Genomic DNA, 16,222 nt, shown 5'->3' on the forward strand with positions numbered 1-16,222 from the left:
GGCTCCTACCTGGGGTTGGGGCAGGGGGATGCCCAGAACTCCTGGGTGGTGATGAGGTGCTCGTCTGGGACTGTGGGCAGCCCTCTCGGGTGGGGTCCGGCGTTGGGCCCTCCTGGCGTTACGGGGGGCTAGTCTACTGGTTGGGCTGGGGCGGCACTCTCTTTCCCCCCATACCTTCCTGCTCTCTGGCTCTGGGGGCCTTGCGGCGGTCCTGCTGGCCCTGGCCTGGGTGGCGGATGTGATCGCCCCGGGGGGCGGATGTCTCTACCTGCTGCCGTGTAGCATTGGGGGCGTCTGGCTGCCGCGGCTGCTGCGGCTGGGGTCTTGGTGTGGGGATGGCTGGTCATTCCCCCCTCCTTCTTTTCACATTACATCATCCATTATAGAGGAACATAAACACTCACCTGAGCACAGGTGTTGGCCCACCTTTGCACTAATAGTTTGCGTGACTCATTGAAATGTTTCACACTAGTTGGTTTTAGGACATGGGTGTGCGTGTGTGAACACTGTCTGTATTGTGTACATGTTGACATGTGGACATTTTTGCAGCTAACAGGTGTGTTTATAACATTTGAGTGTGTGTGTGGACAGGCCCCGCCCCTTTGAGATTTGTATTACATCTGAACCTTACCGTACTGATAAACACCCAGTAGCTTGTTGCTTTATGTCGCTTCATGGTTTCCCCCCCCCCCTCCTTTGATCACCCTCCTATCCCCCTCTCTCTTCTCCCCTCCTTTCCTTTTCCGTCCGGTCCAACACGATTTTCAAAAACGATTAGAATGAATAAAGTTTGGCCTCGATTCCAACAGGGGTTTATTCAGACATACCTTTGGTTTGTCTGAAGATTAATAACCCCTCTTGTCAAAGTAAAATATGTCCAACACAAGAGGCCTTCAGCTCTCATCTGTCTGCCCAGCTGTTGGACAGGACAAGTAAAAAAAAAAAAGAAAAACTAAATCAGATTAATTGTAATAAATATATTCTAAGAAGTCATTACCAGAAACATGACAGGAATCCACTTATTTACCACAGAGAGAGAAACACTGTAAAACAACTCACCAGTTTAAAATAATGTGGTCCTGTCATCCTTTTTAAGCAGGACTCTGACAGAGCAGTTCAGAAATTACACGAGTCCTGAAGGGCCACCAAATCCCAGGAGCACCCATGCAGGCAGAGGATGTGCAGGGCGAAGAGCTATAGAAAATATAAACTTGTGTTTTGCCAGAACAGATAAATTGAATCAGTGAATTCTAAAGGGCCCCAATTCCATCATTTTTCAAAATTGAGATATCATTTGTGTAATGATCCTCAAGAGCTAACCTACCTGATCATGTGAAAAAAGCTCCCTAGTCCACTTTAATGTATTGACTATTCACAGGATTTAAAATGCAACGTGTGCAAGAGAGGCCCAACTCCTGGACTTGGCTTCTCTTGCATGGATTCTACTGTAGGCAACTTGCTGTGAAGGCGGCAAGTTCCTCAGTAAGTTAGCATTTAGTGATGTTAGAGGTGACGATGAGTCTTACAATGACGATTATATGCTATAGATGTACTTCTCTGATGACCAGTTCCCTGTCAGGATTTAAAAGACATCTGCCTGGCACTAATCATGAATCAGAACAATGGTTTGGGTATAAACACATCCTAAGTGTTAAAAATGTGACAATCTGAAAAACAAAGATTCATGCAGATGATGATATTTGGTATTCTGTTTTACTGTTTTACTTGTTGGACAGGACAAGTAAAAAAAAAAAAAAAAAAAAAAAAAATTGGTATTCTCATTCTTTCCAGATGTTATTTCCATATATGCAAGAAGGGCCCAAGTCTAGAAACTACTTTGCAAATGAAATGACACAGTGAAGTGATTCATATTATAGCACTCCTAACCTATGAACTGGGGCTATATCTGGTTAAGGTATGAGTCATTTGGTGTTGCCTTTCTCTAAATTAGACAACTACATTAATTTCCTGTAAAAATCTATTTCTTGGAATTAGGCCCATTTTGAATTCACTGATTTAATTTACAAATAAATTTTAAAATAACTTCAAATGACAATAAGAGAAGTTTAAACAGAAGCTTGTTAGGGCTGGGTATCACCAATAATTTCCAGAAATGTGTCACGTTTTTTTCAATTCTTTCGATCCACTCAGATTCAATTCAATTTAGAATTTTTGCAGTTTACACAAGGACACATACAGTGGTAGACAACATTGTTGGTATTCCTCAGTTAAAGAAAGAAAGTCCACAATGTTCACTGAAATGACTTGAAACATTCAAAATTAACAATAAATTAAAATTTATTGAAAATTAAATCATCAAAATCAGCCATTACTTCTGAGTTGTTGATTAACAGAATGATTAAAAAACAAACTAATGAAATAAGGCTGGACAAAAATGATGGTAACCATAACTTAATATTTTGTTGCACAACCTTTTGAGGCAATCACTGCAATGAAACAGTTTCTGTATTTGTCAATGAGCCTTCTGCACCTGTCCACAGGTATTTTGGCCCACTCCTTATGAGCAAACTGCTCCAGTTGTCTCAGGTTTGACGGGTTTCTTCTCCAAATGGCATGTCTCTGCTCCTTCCACAGATGTTCAATGGGATTCAGATCTGGGCTCATAGAAGGCCACTTCAGAATAATCCAACGCTTTTCTCTGAGCCATTCTTGGGGTTTTTTGTCTGTGTGTTTTGGATGGTTGTCCTGTTGGAAGACCCATGACCTGCCACTGAGACCAGGCTTTTTGACACTAGGCAGCACATTTTCTACCCAGAATGCCTTTCATTTGACCTTGCACAACTTCAAGACACCCTGTGGCCGATGCAGCAAAGCAGCCCCAAAACAGAACTGAGCCTCCTCCATGTTTCACAGTAGGACAGTGGTTGGATGCTTCATTTTTGAGTCTACCAACAGGGAGTTGATGTTTCTTACCAAAAAGCTGCAGTTTGGTCTCATCTGTCCAAAGGACATTTTCCCAGAAGCTTTGTGGCTTGTCAAAATGCATTTCTGTAAATTCCAGTCTGGCTTTTTTCTGATTTCTTTTCAACAGTGGTGTCCTCCTTGGTCGTCTCCCATGAAGTCCACTCTGGATCAAACAACGATGGATGGTGCGATCTGACACTGATGTACCTTGATCTAGGAGTTCACCTTTATTGTCTTTGGAGGTTGTTCTTTGCTCTTTGGATACAGTTCCAACTATCCGTCTCCTCAATTTGTCATCGATTTTCCTCTTCCAACCACGTCCAGGGAGGTTGGCTGCTGTCCCGTGGGTCTTAAACTTCTGAATAATACGTGCCACTGTGGTCACAGGAACTTCACGATGCTTAGAGATGGTTTTATAGCCTTTACCTTTACGATTTTTGTCTATAATTTTGTGCCTAATGTCGTGGGACAATTCTCTCCTTGGCTTTCTGTTGTCCATTTTCCGTGTGGTTCACACCTTTTCACCAAACAGCAACATGACTATTTGTTTCCCTTTAAATAGGCAGACTGACTGATTATGGGTTTGAAAACAGCTGTGATGTCAATTAAAGGACATACCTGAGTTCATCATGACCCCTTGGGCAATTAGTTCTCAGTCTTTTATGGAGGTACCATCATTTTTGTCCAGCCCCACCTCATTAATTTGTTTTTGTTTTTTTAATAATTCTGTTAATCAACAATTCAAAAGTAATGGCTGATTTTGATTATTTAATTTTCAATAAATTTTAATTTATTGTTACTTTTGAACGTTTCAAGTCATTTCAGTGAACATTGTGGACTTTTTTTCTTTAACTCAGGGATACCAACAATTTTGCCCACCACTGTATTTGTATAGAAATACAATAATAATCTATATGTTTTGAGGACAGTCTCATTAATCTGATACTGTGATGTATGTGAACTGTCTGATATATGTGATGTACATACTAAGATGAATTAGCAAGCAGAATTTGGGTTTACTGCTGTTGTGCGTTAGGTTACCACATTAGGAAAGGCATAAATGATTGATCTCTACTTTTATGGATCGATTAATTAGCTTGGATAGATTTAAATCAATTAATTGATTTTTATCAATCCAACCCTTCTAAATGTTACCACTTATTTTGTTGTCAATATGTAGACAGATGTGTTTAAGGATTTTAAGTTTGTTTCGAGGAAATGTCTTAGTAGGACAGTCAACCTGAAAACTTTAACAACTGAAGATATGCAATAATCATATTGACTAACTTAAAATTCGAGGTGGGGGTTAAAACTTGTCTTTTTCAGATATTTTCAGATGTTTCCTTCTGTTTTCAACAAGCATTAGAAATAAATGACCCTTTGTAATAACATCCTTGAATAACACCAAACTGTACATATGTGTGCTTAACCTAATGTGAAGAGAAAAAAAAGGCTTACCTTTCCAGAGAATGCACACCGTCCCACAATATTTACTGGAATTTAGAGATTCTAAAGGATTTCAAGTGACTCGTTCAAACCTGTCCGTAGTTTCGTCATCGTAGGCGACAGTTCACAGTGACAGACACACCCTGCAAGGTTGTGGATAAAAGAGCAAAGCCAAGTTGATGTTCTGCATCTGGTGAGTAGTTTCTCACAGGAGCATCTTCGTCTTAGACCCAGGTATGAAATGATTCTTCTGAAAAGTGCAGGCTTGTCAGTCATTGATGTTTTTTGTTTTTTCAGGACACATCCACCTGTAATTCAGAAAATGGCTTTTCCGTATGAAGTGACGATCCACATGAAAGACAGTTGGTCTTTCTCTATGTACAGATCACTGTACGTGACTCTGGTGGGCAAACAGGCGGAAAGTGAGAAAGCGAAAACCTCTACACCTTTTTATCCTTTCAACAAAAATGTTAGTGTGAAACTCTTTTTCAGTCCAAGCTGTTTCACATGTCTTATGAAAATCATTGTAGAATATCTGCATATCTAGAGATGTTGCAGCTCAGCTCTTTGTCTGCTCTGCTATTTTTTCAGGTGTTTAAAATCACTGTGAACTGTCCTGAGGACATTGGAGAGGTGTTGATGATAAAGATTGATGGCTATTCTAACGGCCTCATTCCATACACTTGGCACCCTGAAAAGGTGGAGATGAAGTCTCCCTCTGGGCTTGTCTACATGTTCTGTGGCTATCAATGGATCTCTGGCAACAACGTGTACTTGTTCAAAGAGGAAACAGGTTTGTGCATCCTCTTAAATCATCTCATTTAGTTGGAGAGAGAGCAATATTTTAAAAAGTTTCTCTTTTGATTATGATCAAATTTTTGGTCTCTTTGTGTCAGCTCTGTTGAGCACAAATTCTGAACTTCTTAAAGTGTGCAGTGAGGAAATTGAGGAACGACGAAAGATATATTGGTAAGTGCTTATGACAGGTTCTGAAATAAAAAACTACTATCTTTGTTCTTTTGGTTTTATGAAGCAAATGGGAGAGGATTAATGGACTTTTTCTAAGCAGAATTTGCTTGACCAACAGTCAGTAATAATAATAATAATAATAATAATAATAATATATATATATATATATATCATCCACCTTCTAACACAAACCTGTGCAAAGGTGTCGGCTCACCTTTGCACAATTAGTGTGGGTGACAGAATGAAATACTTTGTGAAACACGTTTTGTTGTCGTGTTGTTGTGAAACACGTGTTTGTATGCTTAAGCATCTGTGAGCTGTAGTTGGGTTAGGGTTATTGTTTACGTGTTGACATGTTTTTGTGTGAAGATCTTTGAAACCAACAGGTATCTTTGTAACATTTGTGTGGACAGGCTCCACCCCTATTGACTAACATCTACACTTACTAGATGATAAACCTCTAACAACTTGTTGCTTTGTTATTCTACCTTCCGCCCCCTTCTTCTTTAATCATCCTCCAACTGCCTTGAACCCTTTTTTTCGCCTCCCCCTTGTTTTTTACCTTTAAGGCCTGTTCACACCGGGACGAATTTCGCCGGCGATTTTCGCCGACGTTTAACGCCTCGTGACTAAACAAAGGGCACCAATGAGCGTGTGCACACCAACGCGAAAAAACGCCACGCGAAAAAGCGTAAAAAAAAAACGCCTCGGGTTCGTTTTTTTTTATTCGACCAATGAGAATGGCGCTTTTGCAAACGTGTCTGGAGCTTCTGAAGTTAAAGTAAAACACAACTTGGGGGCGCTCAAACACAAAACTGCCTTGCTGAACACACATACCAGCGAAGAAGATAGACGCCAAGTTGCATCTACACTGCCGCGAAGAAATAATGACGGACATTCTAAAATATCCCCGAACCATGCACCAGTTGGAGCTACTGGTGCTTGAAATATTCATGTTTTCTTTGTATTATTCTGACAAGCGCGTAAATACTTGCTCTCTTCTTCTGAGGGAAAAGCGACTTTAAGAAGCGTAAAGTTGCGCAGCGCCACCTTGTGTACAGGAGTATTTCTGTTTACATTAAGCGCCATCTAATGTCAGGGAATGAAATTGCATGTTCGCTCGGCTCATCGTCAGCGAAAATCGCCTGGGTGTGAACACAAAAAACCTGGCGAAAAACGCTGGCGAATAACGCCTGGCGAATATTCGTCCCGGTGTGTACGGGCCTTTAACCCCCCAATCTCTAACATCCCTCTCTCCTCTTTTTTTCCCGTCCCATCCAACAAGAAATGTAAACAAATATAATTAATTACGTGGCAGTAGAGATGGGCCGACTGACCTACAGCGGATACGCCATCAGTGGGTGAATGGACTGTGAATGTAAAGTGGGCATTCGAGGAAGGTAGAAAAGCGCTATGAAGTATACGCCATTCTATATAGATATTTATCGTATTAGTTTAGCCTCAAACACAAATGGGGTTTACACAAATATACACCCTGTTTGTGAAAAGATTCATAACCCCTGTTGCAGATGTAAAAACTGTTTAACTCAAGAGGCCTTCAGCCCTGCTCTGTTTGCTCAACTGCTACAGGACAAGTTAGAAAAATGAAAAAAGAGAGAAATGCGATCATTTAATTCATTTAAGAGAATAGCCTAAAGAGCTTAAAGAGCACTCACATGACTCTAAAAGACAGCCTTAGCTGAGATTTAAATATGATCATTTACATTTGATCATTTTTATTTATTAATTTAAACACAAATAAATACAGAGCATGAAACCTAAAAGGAAGGGTATGAGCATCATTGTCATATTCACAACAGTCACCAGAAGATTAAAGGTGCCTTAGTTCTACTTTGACAAAGACAGATCAAGTCTAACGTCAGAGCAGCTGTTAGCAGCGCTCCTTTTGAAGAAAGTGTGGACAAATTTTTTAACAAATGAAAATGTATTAGTTTAAATTATAGACCTACAGTCTGACTTTTCTTTGTACACACATAATTATAACTTTGTGTATAAACCACTGACATAGGTTTTTTTTCTGTTTGTCTTCAGCTGGAGCACTTACAAAAGCAAATGGCCAGATTGCATAGATGCAGACTCAGCAGCATCTCTACACCTTGGCCAGGGGTACCTCATAACAAGAATTCTCAAGCGTGAACTCAAAGTGCTTCTCACGTAAGGTCCTCATTTCATCTAGCTGCTTCTTGATCCCCCAGCATGTGGACATGTTTTCTAGCTCAAAAAGTGACTGAGGAATTTCTTGTTGGCCATGTAGGGTGGGCTGGCTGGAATTAACCAAAAGTAGAAACATCGACAACTTCACGGATATGAGTCAAATTAAAGATCTCCACAAGCATCACATGACTCCAACATCTGGTAATGTCATGTATCTGCCTGTTGAAACTATTTTTGATTAAATTAGTGTACACAATTGAAGGTTTAGTTTGTATTGCTCTGGGTCAAAAGATAATATAAAGTTCAGATTGTGTAAAGGAGTACTTGTAGTCCAACAGTTTCTCCACACCAAAGTAAAGGTGCCTCGTTTTCCAGAGTACATCATGAACCACTGGAAGGAGGACGACTTCTTTGGCCGTCAGTTTCTGAACGGGGTCAACCCCATGGTGATCAAACGCATCAAAGCTCTGCCTGGAAACTTTCCTGTCACTGATGAAATGGTCTCATTAAAGCTGAGCTCTGAGATGCAGGTTTGTTCTTTAAGTTGCTTTGGATAAAAGCTGCCACTGAAAGACTGATTGTAAATCTCCATATAAACTGTCCCAAACAGAGCAGAGCAGAATTGTTCCATACACCTGTTGAGCTTTCACCTGTGTCCTCTCCATTCATTCACCGTTTCCAAACAGAAGGGAAACATATTCCTGTGTGACTACAAGATCCTGGACGGGGTGAGAACAAACACCATCAATGAGAAAAAGCAGTACTTGGCTGCTCCCCTGGTTCTGCTCCACAGGGATGCTAACGAGATGAAGCCCATTGCCATCCAGGTAAACCAAAGCTCTGTGGCGGTTTTATTTAACAAGGTTGCATTGTGAACACCGGCCCAATAAACTAATCAACAACAATCAACATGCTTAAATGACACAAGACAAATAAAAAAGAAGACATGTTTGTAAGTATTTGTCTGGATTAGGACTTGTTTTGTTTTACCTAAAATGTAATTTTAATCCTCAACAAGAAATACAAAAATTAACTGAATAAGAGTGAAAAAAAAAAGCTTTGGTTCAAAAAGTTTCCAATTATCTTCCCTGTGAATAGCACAACTAAGAAAGCTGGATAGTCTCGTTGAAAAACTGTTTTTATGACCAAATGTTGGTCATTAAAATGTAGACACTTTATTGTTTTAAAGGCACATCTATATATTCAACTTTTCCTGCAGCTCAAGCAGAAACCAGGAGAAGACAATCCCATCTTTCTCCCCACTGACTTTGAATTTGACTGGCTGCTGGCAAAGGCGTTTGTGAGAAGTGCAGAGTTCAACCTGCATGAGATCGACTATCACCTGCTGCGCACTCACCTGCTGGCTGAAGTTTTTATTGTTTCCCTGAACAGGAACCTCCCCGGTGTTCACCCCATTTACAAGGTACCTAAAGCTGATGCATCACTGTGCACCAATAACTGTGAGTAAGATATGAACAAAGGACAAGAAAACATTTGTCTCTTTCAGCTTCTCGTCCGCCACACATTTGACACTCTGCAGATCAACAATGCGGCTCGAACTCTTCTTGTATCAGATAATGGAGTTCTGACGAAGGTCTGTACAGAAAAACACAGGACAAAAAGTTCAGGCTGATGGAAATCTCTGACTTTACTTTTATTGTTGTGCAGAATTCAGCAGCAGGTAAAGACGGTATCAACACCATCGTTCAGAGAGCTCTCCAATCAGTGACCTACGCTTCTCTCTGCTTTCCTGATGACATCAAGGAGAGAGATCTGGAGGATGTGCCAAACTTCTACTACAGAGATGACGGACGCAAACTGTGGGACTGCATGCACCAGTGATTATTTTTACTTTTTGTCTAAAATGTCTGATATTTTAGGATGTTTTCCTGTTTTTCACAAGCAGCAGTTATGATAACTTTTACTGAGTGTTTTATTTTTCTTAAAGGTTTGTGAATGACATTCTTGGGCTCTATTATAAAAATGATGACTTGGTGAAGAACGACAAAGAACTGCAGAACTGGATTAAAGAAACCTTTCAACATGGATGTTTTGACCAGGAAAAATCTGGTGGGAAATATTTTCAATAGGACACAAAAAACATTACACTTGAATTTTCTTACACCGAGTAAATACAAATGACAAAAAAGCAGGGAACATTTGATAAGAACTAACACTACAAACAGAAAAAAACAGAAGAGTGTATGGCAATTCTTTAAAATGACAATTTAAAAATATGGAAGAAATAGAAATGGGAGGCTGTAGAGGAGTTGTTCCTCATCCAAGGGGATGTGGGTTTGGTTCCTGGCTTCTCAAAATACATGCCATAGTGTCCTTGGGCAAATACATAGCATGGTTGTGCCTTGCATGGGAGCACCCCAACTACGAGTGTGTGAATGACAGATAATTTTAAATTGCCTTTTGCCCTAACTAAGCCAAAAAAGAGTTTTCTAAGTTCTCTAAATGTGATTTGGCTAATACACAAACAATTAAGGCCTCTTCTCTGATTACCTAACTGATAAAGTTATTCTTCTGAAATCCTCAGGAATCCCAAAAGAAATCATCTCGCTGGTTGACCTGGTCAAGTTTGTCACTATGGTGATGTTCACTTGCTCTGCACAGCATGCAGCTGTGAACTTTGGTCAGGTGAGTCTTTGTCACTTTAAGCTTGTCATTTTTTTATGTGAAAGTTTTACGTCTTCACACTTGTAAACATCCGCAGGAAAATTGAAATTTCTAAAACAGACACGAGCTGTTGAGATCCTTTAAATCCCTAACATGGAGAGAGGTGGCCAAACTTTCTGTTCGATATTTCTCCTGTACAAGCATCAAAACCAGGATTTACACTTCAGACTTAGGCTTTGTCTTTCTGTTACACCAAAATCCCTGAAATTAGTTTAATGTGAACAAACTCATTGGGTCAAGATAAAGACGCTCCCGGCTTCTGAGTTGAGCGTGATTAAGGTTATTTTTCCGGATGAATGCAAAATACACATGGACTTATCTGCTTTTAAAAACTATTTTCCAATAAATAAGGTATAAAATGAAGCCAAGGCCAATTTAAAAAGTCCAGATCTTTCTGTGCTTTTTGTCTGACGATAACACAGGAACACAAATTATTGTTTCCTAAACAAAACACAACAGTGACAAAACCAGTGTTCTTATCAGTTTTCAGTAAGTTGTAAAATTTCAAAATCTATTTTTCCTCTTCATCAATAAACAACAATTATCTGCTAAAAACGTTTTTTTAACATTATACTATATTTCTTTTCTCTAGTATGACTTTTATGGATGGATGCCAAATTGCCCCGCCACAATGCAGGTGGCCCCTCCCATAGAAAAGGGGAAGATCACAGAGGCTCAATTCTTGAATGCCTTACCTGATTATAAAACAGCAGTCCAAAGCATGGAAACCGTTTTGGTGCTCAGCGCACCAACACCTGATGAGGTGAGTGATCCAAACTGCCTTTGACACTATGTTGTTTACCTCTTGGCATATCCCTTCAGGGGTCGCCACACCGAATCAGGTTTCGATGATTCACACAGAGGGTTGGGCCGAGATTTAAATGCCGGATGCCCTTCCTGACACAACCCTGAGATTTCAAGCCGCATGTTGTGGGACCAAAAGAGAAAACCGATTAGACATTAAATCCCATAAGGAAGTGACATTGCTTTAAGATTGAAATGTTGTGATTTTATAAATTAAGAGAGGCATCCATTTGATCAAGAGGAGGTTTTGGTTTGGGGTCAACCCTTTGAAGGTTTGCTCTCTCTCTCGTTAAGGGTGAAATATCTTTTTTTCCCCTCATCTGAGTCATTCAAAGAGCAATATTTTTGTTTGCAGAATAATTCTAATGTTAAAGTTGTGTAGTTGTGTAGACATCTATTTGTATACATCTATTTTTGCATCTTTCAAAAATTCAGTCAACACAAAAGAGTGGAGGAATAGGAGATTTTAGTTTTCACATTCTAACCACCTCTGACCAAACAAGCATCAATGCACAACAGACATAAATAGCCAGAAGATATGTATTTATATTTCTATACCTGCTGCTTATCTGCTCGTCAGGCTTGACGAAGAAACAAATCATCCTAAGATAATTTATGAACAAAGATGTAGTCACAAATTAAGTTTGAGTGCGTGCTTTGTTAATTAAAAATGTACATCTGCATTTTTAATTCAATTCAATTCAATTCAATTCAATTTTCAATTCAATTCAATTTTATTTGTATAGCCCAAAATCACAACAACAGTCGTCTCGATGGGCTTCGAAGTAAAACATGAAATCAAAAGGATCACGAATACAAAGAGTTCAATAGAAAAGTACTAAAATGAACTAACAAACTGACTAAGCTATACTGGCATCCCTGCCCTTAGACCCCCCTTCGCGGTAAGGAAAAACTCCCAAAAAAACCGGATTCCGGAAAAAACGAAGAAACCTCAGGGGTGCCCACATGAAGGAGGGATCCTCCCCCAGGACGGACAGGCGATTTACCAGAAATCTTAGAGAAGAATTAACTTATCTAAATCTACAACTACATATATAAAAGTCCAGCAGACGAGCTTCATCCAGCCGTGGTTATCGGGACAGTCAAAGGCGCGAGTCGAGCCGGAGACAGGAACCACAGCCAGGTGTAGGAGCAGGAGCAGAGACGAGGTACTCGGTCAGGTACAGAGCAGAGACGAGCCAGAGATGAGCCAGAGGCAGGATCCACAGCCAGGTGTAGGAGCAGGAGCAAAGGCGAGGTAAACGGTCAGGAACTGGAGCACGGATGAGCCAACTGGAGTCTGGAAGCACTCCCACTCCCCAGGAGGGGAGAGGAAAAGAGGGACAATACATGAATCGCACTGCACCAAACAGAGGCATGGAGAACTAAATGATAAATTATGATCAAGAATAGAGGAGAGGAAGGGTAGAAGTAAAAAAGGAAAGAGGACAGAACCCCAGTGTACCATAGTTACCCCAGCTTCAACTTCTAGCAGCCTTTTAAAAGAAATAGTTATTATTAAGTTTAATTTAAACAAACTAACATTAAGTTAAATAATCTCTGAATACTAACTAGTCTGACAATAAGCCTGTCCAAAGAGGAATGTTTTCAGTCTAACTTTGAATGTAGAAACTGAGTCGGCCTCTCTTATATGAGCTGGGAGTTTATTCCATAAGACAGGGGCTTGGTGGCTAAACGCTCTACCTCCAACCGTACTTTTACCAATTCTAGGAACCACAAGCAGTCCTGCATTTTGCGAGCGAAGTGTTCTGATTGGTTGGTAAGGGACTATGAGGTCCTTAATATAGGACGGGGCCATTCCATGTAAGGCCTTATAGGTTAACAGGAGGATCTTGAACTTAATTCTAGAATCAACTGGGAGCCAATGGAGCGAAACTAACACAGGAGTGATGTGATCTCTTCTGCTGGTTCCAGCTAACAATCTAGCAGCTGCGTTCTGAACAAGCTGGAGACTTCTTAAGGAACTCTTAGGACACGCTGCTAACAAGGAGTTACAGTAATCCAGCCTCGACGTAACAAATGCATGGATGAGTTTTTCAGCATCACTCTTAGAAAGTATATTTCTGATCTTAGCAATATTCCGCAGGTGAAAAAAGGCAGTTCTACACGCCTGAGATATATGAGCCTTAAATGATAAATCCTGGTCAAGTAAAACCCCAAGGTTTCTAACTGTGGAATTGGGGGCTATACTTATACCATCCAGGGAGACTATCTGAGCAGACAGAGCATCTCTGAGGTTTTTAGGACCAAGTATAATGACCTCAGTTTTTTCTGGGTTCAAGAGGAGGTAATTAATTGTCATCCAGGTCTTGATGTCACTGATGCAGGCGTTCAGTTTCTCTATCTGGTCATTCTGGTCAGGCTTCATGGATAAATACAACTGCGTATCGTCGGCATAACAATGAAAATTAATGCTGTGTTTCCTGATTATGTTTCCTAGGGGTAACATATAAAGCGTAAACAGGATCGGTCCCAAGACTGAGCCCTGTGGGACTCCATAGTTGACTCGAGTGCACTGAGAGGAATGGCCATTTACATTAACGAACTGATACCTATCAGACAGATAGGATTTAAACCACTGGAGAGCAGATCCTCTGATCCCTATGTCCTGCTCTAATCTATGGAGTAAAATACCGTGGTCGATAGTGTCAAAGGCAGCACTGAGGTCCAACAGGACCAGAATAGAAAGTAGTCCCTTTTCTGAGGCCAATAACAAGTCATTAGAGACTCTAACTAGTGCAGTTTCCGTACTGTGGTGAGGTCTAAACCCCGACTGAAAGTCTTCAAAGTGGCTGTTGTCCTGTAGGTGGCAGTAAAGCTGCTTAACTACAACTCTTTCTAGGATTTTAGAAATAAAGGGCAGGTTTGATATCGGTCTATAGTTGGCCAAGATGCTAGGATCCAAACTGGGCTTTTTCAGAAGAGGTTTAACAACTGCATATTTAAAAGACTGTGGCACGTAACCCGTTTCCAGAGAGGCATTTATCATTGTTAATATGGGATCATTAATTAGGGGAAAAGTTTCTTTAAAAAGTCTAGTGGGAATTGGGTCTAACAGACACGTTGAGGATTTGGAGGACGTAATAATTGATGTTATTTCCGCTTGATCCACAGCAGTGAAGCAGTCTAATGTTACAGAGGTTTCTATGGATGCCTCCATTTCTACCGCTTCAGCCTGTTCTGGGCTGATAGTAGGAATAACTTGATTTAACTTATGTCTAATATTTGAGATTTTACTATCGAAAAATGTAAGAAAATCATCAGAGCTGAGAGAAACAGGAACATGTGGTTCTACTGAGCTCTGACTGCGAGTTAATTTAGCTATAGTGCTAAAAAGAAATCTTGGATTGTTTCCATTCTCTGATATTAAGGTTGAATAGTACTGGCTTCTAGCTCCACGCAGAGCTTTTTTATAATTTAATAGGCTATGTTTCCAGATATCCAGAGACTGCTCTGAACCGGAGCGGCGCCATTCTCTTTCCAACTTACGGGTTTCTCGTTTAAGAGAACGAGTTTCAGCGTTTTACTGTTGTCATTAATCCTTGTGCTATCCTAGAGACTTTAAAATTGGGAGTGGGGTCATCTAGACCCACTAGACAGTGCTCTGAACCTTTTTTATTCAATGAATTGTGATCTTCACTGGTGTCCATGGATTACATGAAATCTTTCCACCTTTATCCACCTTTGTCATGGTGGATGGGGGGGTCATCTTCCATAGGATAGCACAAGGGTTAAACTCAAAATAGAAAAATAAATCAGAGGGTTAGGTGTAAATTAATAGGAAATTAAACTTGACAAAAATATTTGACTATCACTAGCATTTGATTGACTGAAACAATTGTTTTTCTTGTCCACAGAGATACCTTCCTGACTTCGACTTGAAGGATTTCACTGAGGACGCACCCCGCCAGAAGATTGTATTATTCAAGCAGAATCTTGCAGAGATCAGTAACATCATCCAGACAGCAAACAGAAAGCTGCCCTTCACATATCCCTACCTGGATCCAAAGCATGTGGAAAACAGTATAAGCATTTAATATGGGAATTGATACTGGAGAGGGCAAAACTTTCATCTCTTTGAAAATCAGGTTCAATCTTTTATTTTCTTTCAAACCTTTTGACATTTATATATCAAAGACCAAGGCTGGCCTGTTCCATTATGAGTTTCCCCCCCTTCTTTTCTGTAACTCTTGAAGGAAATAAAATTCATGACTTTCAAAAGAATACAATGTCGAAATGCTTGCTTTGATGGACAACCAAAACATTCAGATTGATGACAATGCATCATGAGTGACTGACGCCCACAAATCTACACTTTATCCTTTTTCTCATAAATATTAATGATTAGCTGTAATATATTGAAATGATCAGACTTCATAAATGTGTGAAATAAAAAAATAACGAATGCATCAACAATGAAGCCAGAAATCTGACTTGTATTTTTAACCTTGACCTGACTCTTTGATTGCTCTGTAACCCTCGTGCTATCCCAGGCAGTGTACCATTGGGAGTTGGGTCATCTAGACCCACTAGACAGTATGCTGAACCTTTTTTCTTCAATGATTTGTGATTTTCACTGGTGTCCATGGATTACATGAAATCTTTCCACCTTTATCCACCTTTGTCATGGTAGGGAGAACACGTCAATGGAAGGGGTGGGGGTCATCTAAGATAGCACAAGGGTCTATCCTTCAGCAATTAAGTAAAACAGTAATTTATTGGTAAGCATAGACCCAATGGGGGGTTAGGTGTATCTCATATGGGTTTTATGTGGGACCTAAATGAGCTATAATGTGGGCTATATGTGGGTTTGTCCGCAGTTTCCATGGTGGCCCCAACTGTATATGCCCGCATAGGCTTGAAGTGGGTGGTCAGTGGGTTTCCTGTAGGCCACGAGTGGGTAAGTAGCATTAGAACCGTACCATAACTCGTTGTTCTTCTTGTGTGGGCTGGAAGAAGGATGGAAACAGGGCAAAAATGGGCCCCAGTCAGGTAATTTAGCCATGACCCCTTTTTTGTCCCACTAGACTAATCAATTAGTATTGCATATTGGGTTAATGTGGGACCTAAGTAAGCAACCATGTGGACCATAAGTGGGTTTGTACAGTGTTCCCATGAAGGTCCCACCTGTGTTTCTACAGGGCTATTTGCCATCTGGCTTTCCTAAAACCCAAATAGAAGATTCTGTAAAATCCCA

At 40.3% G+C, this 16,222-nt stretch overlaps 1 protein-coding gene across 1 annotated transcript; it reads left to right on the plus strand.

Annotated features, from left to right (window-relative positions):
- Positions 1-3,824: 3,824 nt before the first annotated feature.
- LOC101162978 (arachidonate 15-lipoxygenase B-like) lies at positions 3,825-15,438 on the plus strand. The gene is made up of 14 exons (XM_023948966.1): positions 3,825-4,840; positions 4,963-5,164; positions 5,268-5,340; positions 7,393-7,515; positions 7,616-7,716; positions 7,891-8,045; positions 8,202-8,342; positions 8,735-8,938; positions 9,023-9,109; positions 9,184-9,353; positions 9,464-9,585; positions 10,061-10,161; positions 10,793-10,963; positions 14,883-15,438. Exons 1-14 carry the CDS (start codon positions 4,613-4,615, stop codon positions 15,060-15,062), a joined length of 2,058 nt encoding a protein of 685 aa, XP_023804734.1. The 5' UTR covers positions 3,825-4,612; the 3' UTR covers positions 15,063-15,438.
- Positions 15,439-16,222: the final 784 nt, after the last annotated feature.

Source organism: Oryzias latipes, chromosome 18 (genome assembly GCF_002234675.1).
Source record: "Oryzias latipes chromosome 18, ASM223467v1".
NCBI classification, from domain to species: domain Eukaryota; kingdom Metazoa; phylum Chordata; class Actinopteri; order Beloniformes; family Adrianichthyidae; genus Oryzias; species Oryzias latipes.

What these genes read in the sequence shown, in the direction of transcription:
- LOC101162978 (XM_023948966.1), top strand. Translation starts at nt 4,613, where the DNA reads ATGATTCTTCTGAAAAGTGCAGGCTTGTCAGTCATTGATGTTTTTTGT. An exon ending in CTGTGGGACTGCATGCACCA is followed by an intron (nt 9,354 to 9,463) that starts GTGATTATTTTT and finishes TTTTTCTTAAAG; the next exon opens with GTTTGTGAATGACATTCTTG. An exon ending in TTTTGACCAGGAAAAATCTG is followed by an intron (nt 9,586 to 10,060) that starts GTGGGAAATATT and finishes TGAAATCCTCAG; the next exon opens with GAATCCCAAAAGAAATCATC.